Genomic DNA, 6,347 nt, shown 5'->3' with positions numbered 1-6,347 from the left:
TTTTCTCTTCATTTCTTTGAGTGTTCCTGAAAGCCAACAAGTTGCACTTTGGAACGACCTTAATATTGTATCATGTTTTTGATCTGAGTTTGTTTTACAGCATGAAATGTCTGAATGAGTGCTCATCCAAGACTGGTGATTCCATACTTTTTGCCAGGGGTTGTAGTAATATTGTTGTGATCTGTGTTTTTCTGTGCAGTCATTTTGAGATTTTCTGTGTTTAGTCCTGTTTCCCTGAGTCTCTGTCCTGTCCTCCCTGTTGATTGATCCCAGCCGTGTCTAGTTTCCTGATTACCCTCCTCATGTATTTAAGTCCACCTGTTGTCTTTGTCTCTTGTCGGCTCCTCGTCTAACATCATTCAGTCCTCGTCTGTTTGCTCCCAGTGCGTCGTGTGATTTTGAGTTTGTTTTCCCGTATTCATTTTTAAATCATCTTCTTTATGACATCCTGGGCCCACGAGCGTTTTCCTCACCACCTCCAACAACCACTCCATGACAAATATTAGCATTTTGTAGTCTATGAATAGAATCTGATTGAATATTTGCAGCGGGAGCTAAATATTATGGCAATGGTAATAAAGTCTTCTAAAGGCAAAGATTTTGAGTTTGTCACCAAAGATAACCTGTTGAAATGCCACATCAAATAAAACAAATGAATTAATGTTTGTTTTTTCTTTTTCAAAATTGATACTCATTTGATGTTTTGTTAACTTGGTCTAATTTCATCACAAAACCAAACTTCTTGGTCAAATGACAATCATTTTAAATCTAAATCTACCAGTGATTTTATAAGTTTTAGTCTTAATTGCAGTCCTAAATTCAGCAAAGCCTTTAAACTTTAATGTTTCTACTTTAAAGAAAAGACCAGTGAAGTTCACCACTGCTTCATGTTGTCAGACAAAAGAGATGAACGTGATTTCTTTATTCTAAAAGTTAAAGAAGTTATGGTATCCGGGCGTCTCCAGTCTCGCTGAACTCACCTTTCTACAGAATATAGTGAATCCCAATAAATGTCCAACTTAACCTAAAGGAGTTGATACGTTTTCTCATGTAGAGCCAGGTTGATTGTGAAAGCTTTTTTTTCTAATAATAAAATCAGGAAATATTTAATAAATTCCATCTTGAAACACCCAGATTTTCCTTTTCTAAATTAATAAAACATTAAAGCTGATTATGTTTGGATGAGATTTCCAACTAGATCAGTTTGCTCTTGTTCTGTTGTTGATTTTGAAACAAGTACAGTCACTGCACTTGCTTGAAATCCTGTTGATTGCAGCATTTCTAGTTGCAGACCAACAAACCAAGCAAATAGTGGTGGTAGTAGGTTTAGCAGAGCAGCAGCAGCATCAAAGATAGATTTAAAGTAAGACAAAGTGGCTGGTGTAGGAGGCCTGACTTGTTTTATTCCCCATTTGATCATACCTGCTGGCAGTAGACAGGTCTTTGAGCTTCCTGCCCTCCAGGGAAGCGAGATGCTGCTCCAAAGCCTCCAGGAGGGAGCTGGGAGCCTGAGAAGGGTGAGGGAGGGAGGGATATATGCAGTTAAGGAGAAAACATTAGAATCACAGCCAGGAAGACAAAGTGGGGTAAAAAGCTCTCTTTCACCACCCCGTCTCCTCAATTGTATCTCTCATACACATAAAAAGCAGCAGCGAAATTAAACACCGACCTCAGATTCATGTGCTACTCTATGACAGCATGTTTGTTCTGCTTTTGCATTTGGTTTCATCAGGTTTGGTTGACCGGCATGCACACAGTAGCTGTTGGATCATGCAAGCAAGTCCGCAGCAGGACTGACAAAATCGGGACAGAGCAGAGCGTCATCGCTGAACGGCTTCAGAGAAGAAACTCAACGGACTCGTCTCTGAACCATCTAATGAGCCCATGCAGAGGCCAGCAGTCCACATACGCCCTCTCGAAAGGACACACACACACACACACACTTACACCCGCGCAGAAAATCACCACCCAAAAGAGTTAACTCATGGACTCCATTTCTGGGGTCAAAGCCCTGTCAATGCATGATTCATTTGTTTTGGAGACTTTAGTCAATTAGTCAAATAATCAGAAGAAAGCAAATTTCTGGAAACCAAGACAGTTAACTCCATCAAATGTAAAGATCTGATGAAAAACCAGGTATGCACATTGAGCAGCTGGCCAGCACTCTTAACTGGAAAGCAAATAAAATGATGAATGAGTTTATTTGGACCACATGTGATACCACAGTTCTCACGCAGAGCTTTACATTTCAGCATCACAGAAACACAGCGCAGACACAACAGGCAAAGAAAAGTCTTCTCATATACTTATTTCAAAGGGGGAAAGAGAGTAAAATGCCATTTCTGCATATCCTTTGTCAGAGAAATCTAGAATATGCTAAAAGTTTAAAAACAAAACAGACATAACTACAGCTCAGTAAAAGGCACGGTCCACTATGTTGTTGAATAAGGGCATATAAGGTCTTCATAAGCACTACAAGTTTTTTGTTTTTTAATAAACCCTTTTCAGTTATTTTTAACTTGATTTTGTCAAAATGTAAACAATCAAATATGCGTCCACTGAAAAGAAGAAGCTGCGTTGAAGTCCTTCAGGATGTTATGCAGTACTTATGATGGCATTATGTACACCTATCCAAGTCATATTTGCAGAAACCTAATTAATTAAAAACCATTCGCTGCTCTCCCCACAGCTAAGGAAAAGGGACAGAAATATTTTTGTGAACAAAATGTTCTGAGCTGTGCTCTCATTGGGACAAAGCTCGTGTTCACAGTTCAGTTACCCTGTTTGCATAAAAAGCCTTTAATAAATAGAGAGGCCTTGGATTTTACATTGAAAAGACTAATGAAATAAAAGTGACAAACTCTACAATGCCTTGCAAAGTATTCCTGCTGCTTGAACTTTTTCAAGTTTTGTGGTGTTGAAACCACAAACTCCAGCCTCTTTTCTTTGGTATTTTATGTGGCAGACAAACGCAGGATTCATAGTTTGCAATGTGTTTTCTACAAATAAAAATCTGGAAAATGTAATTTTTCAAAGAGTATGTCTTTGAGCATCAAATTTAAAGTCTTGCTACACATCCTTGTCTGTTGACTGGACCAAAAATGAACACAATTAATTACACTGCAGCTCTGTCTCCATGTTTTGCTGGCCTGCTCTAATCTCAAGTCTTTTTGAACCTCAAACAGGACTTTCCTGTATTGTATCCCACCAATGTTCCCAGAAACCCTGAACAACTTCTATGTCCCTGCTGAAGAAATGCATGCTTTATGTTTTATGGTCAAGCTTGTTTGCACACATTTCCTCCACATGTGTTGTGGAAACCTGCACAGCTTCATTCATTGCTGTAAGATGCTTAGAGCTCAGAATATTGACTTTAAAACAAACTATCTGCGTTAAACTTCTCCACAACCTTCTGTCTGACCTGATTCTGATTCTTACCCAAAGTTATCTAACAAACCTCTGAGGCTTTTGCAGAATATCTGACTTTATTTTAGTTAAAACTGCAGGTGCACTAGATGTCTTTTGTAGCATCAGTGGAAGATGGGCTACATAGAAAAGTATGGCACAGTTTTCGGATGTTTCCTTTTCCTGTCACTTCACAATTATGTGCTTTGTGTTGGTCTGCCACATAGAATCAAGATAAAATGGACAAACGTTTGTTGTTATAACGCGACAAGATGTAAAAAAGTTAAAGTGTTAATGCTTCTGCAAGGCACTGTATGATCCTGTCATAACCATCTAAACTAAATCTTCACATAATGCTAAAAAGTGTTATTACCCCGCTGCTTAAATTCTTTTACAAAATTCTTACCTCTGAGCAAAATTTGTTCTGAAATGATTCAGATAAGAAAAAAAAAACATGAAATCCTTCAGGTAACAATTGCAGAAATAAAATATTGCTTCAAAGCTACTGCAGGTTTATGTTTATTGTCTCCTCTCTATTCTAGACTCAAACTGAAAGAGAGGCAAAGCAAAGGATTCAAGGAGAGTGAAGAAGAGAGGAAGAAGACGGGGCAGCTGCAGTGTGGGGAGGTCTGTAGGGTGAGTAGGGAACGGGAGCTTAAAGAATGAAGCATTATGAGACTCACTGGACGGATTTATAAACTAGTTGACTGGCTGGTTGATTGACTGAGATGAGATGTAGACTGACCTGTGTGAGATCGGGGCTGTCGCCCTGATCTATCCCAACTCGCTGTGTCACAAAAAAGGGAAGGGGGAGGGGAGGGAGGAGGGAGGCAAAATGAAAATAAACCAAATGTCGTACTGAAACAAGAAATAAACCAAAAACAAAACCCAACAGACCATAGAGTTGGAAAAAGAAAAGGGAAGAGGCACGTGAAGGAGGAAGAGGAGGAGGAGGAGGGAGAAAGAAGAATCAAACCCAAGCATTCATTACTTCATGCAGTGGCTGGAAAAGAAAACAAACAAAAGACAACAGAGGAGGAGGGGAGGAGGGCACGTGCACACACACACAAACACCTATATATACATAAACTGTACATATACAGAGTACATGAGCACGCACACACACTGAAATCTGGAGACTGGTTGGAAATGAATGCGGAGCACATCGACTGACTGAACAGGCGGAGAGAGAGGGAGGACAACAGGTCAAAACATCCAAAAAGGAAGACACTCAACTAATGTTGACTTTGAACAGAAGGAAAGGGGGGAGGGACACGGATGACACACAAAACAGACAAACACATTTTGTTAGACAGATAAAATGTATGGGTCCTTAAAGTCAACGTTAGTTTGCTTTTTTTTATATATTCCTTCTTTCTTTCTCTCTTTTTTTCTTTGGATCAAGCGGCTGCACCCCAAACCTTCTTCCAAATGGGAACGAAATCAAGCAGTGAGAAAGCCTTTGAAGATGACGCATGGCGAAGTGCTACGCAGTCTGCAGAGGATAAAACTATTTATATTCACTGTGAAGTCTGGCACAAGCTGCTCACTGGATAACAGCCATCAAATACAAAAGATATTTCTTTTTTTGTTTTTCTAGGAGGAGGAATAAGGGACAGAGATAGTGGTAGAAAAGAGCTTGCTTGGGCATGCAGTGCAGGCATGTGAGCAGGCAGCACACAAGGAGTCCCTCAGTTGGAAAGCTGTACATGAGTGGCCCTCTGAGAGACTAAGACTCAACCATTAATGTCTGTCTTGGTGACACCCAATCCCCAGTTCAGGGCAAGGGAGACTGTGAGAAACAGGAGAATATCTAGATGCAGAGAGAGATTTGAGAATTGAGTAAGAGAGAAGCCCCGAAGACGCTGATCTGCGGTCCGTTTGGGTAAATATTGACCGCAGATCAGACTCTTGGGGGTGACAGAAGTCTGGAACAAATCTCAACAGTTTTATGCTGTATTTTGTGGACAATTTCATTTTTTTATTTTTGTCATGGGAGAAGATGTAAAAAAAAGACAAAAAAAAAAAACAATAAAGCACATTTGGTGGATTTATAGAAATCTAGATGAGAGGGGCTGCTGAGGTTTGCTCCAAACCGATGTTCCCATCGTCTCCAGGTTAGCACAGAGCGGCATAAACAAACGGTACCTCAGCCACTTTGAGGAACTCGGACAGTTTTGTCATCCTGTTCAGGAAGTTTTTGTAGATCTCCAATGCCTCTTTGCACTGATTCTTCTTCATGTCAAAGTATTTCTCTGTCAGACAGACAAAAAAAACAAAACACAAGAAAAAAGTAGAAGGTATCCATCACTGCCCGGTTATAGACACAGCCTAGAACTTTTTATGTTTTATCAAGCAACACTTCATATTTTATTGGGTTTATGTTTTCAGACAGTGGGCTATATAATTGTGAAGTGAATTGAAAATGGCTCATGGTTTTCAACTTTTTGCATAAATGAAGATCTGAACAGATGTGTTGTGCTCTGAGTCAATACTTTGTAGAACCACCTGTAGCTACAATCACACCCACTAGTTTTAAACATCTAGAGATCGAAAAGGTTGCTGTTCTAAAACATCAGTGATGATCATTATTATCATGGTAGGGATTTGAAGGTCCTTGATTTGTGCTGTCAAAGTCAAAGAGGCTGAATGCAAATGTAGGACACACTTTTCAGATTTTTCTTTGCAAAATTTAGAGAACCATGTATCTGTTTCTTTCCACTTTATAATTCTGCACTACCTTTTGTTGGTCTGCCATAAAATTCAAATAAATTACTCTGAAAGCCAAATAAATGCCATAAAATATTCAAAACAAATGGTGACATAACTAACAAAAATAAAGGAATGACCAAATTGAGGAAACACAACAGAGAACTTTCAAAGTTTGGTTTTAGGATTATTTTTGTTGGTTAACTTTAGTTTAATACAAGAGACTTTAGTTT

The 6,347-nt window shown here is 39.2% G+C and overlaps 1 protein-coding gene across 6 annotated transcripts in view; it reads right to left on the bottom strand.

Moving 5' to 3' along the window:
* LOC103138726 (phosphatidylinositol-binding clathrin assembly protein-like) overlaps positions 1-6,347 on the bottom strand; it is a 31,974-nt gene that overhangs the window by 11,203 nt on the left and 14,424 nt on the right. For 3 of the 6 annotated variants that reach the window (XM_016672155.1, XM_016672160.1, XM_016672162.1), the window contains exons 7-10: positions 5,554-5,660; positions 4,151-4,192; positions 3,812-3,829; positions 1,423-1,508 (exon numbers count right to left, since the gene is read on the bottom strand). In XM_016672155.1, the coding sequence (XP_016527641.1) occupies positions 1,423-1,508; positions 3,812-3,829; positions 4,151-4,192; positions 5,554-5,660 (253 nt within the window). The remainder of the gene's footprint in view (positions 1-1,422; positions 1,509-3,811; positions 3,830-4,150; positions 4,193-5,553; positions 5,661-6,347) is intronic. The other 3 variants (XM_016672158.1, XM_007553055.2, XM_016672167.1) reach the window with 2 other exon arrangements.

The sequence above is a fragment of the Poecilia formosa genome, unplaced genomic scaffold (genome assembly GCF_000485575.1).
Source record: "Poecilia formosa unplaced genomic scaffold, Poecilia_formosa-5.1.2 Scaffold3, whole genome shotgun sequence".
Lineage (NCBI taxonomy): Eukaryota > Metazoa > Chordata > Actinopteri > Cyprinodontiformes > Poeciliidae > Poecilia > Poecilia formosa.
This window is presented reverse-complemented; position numbering and strand designations above follow the sequence as displayed.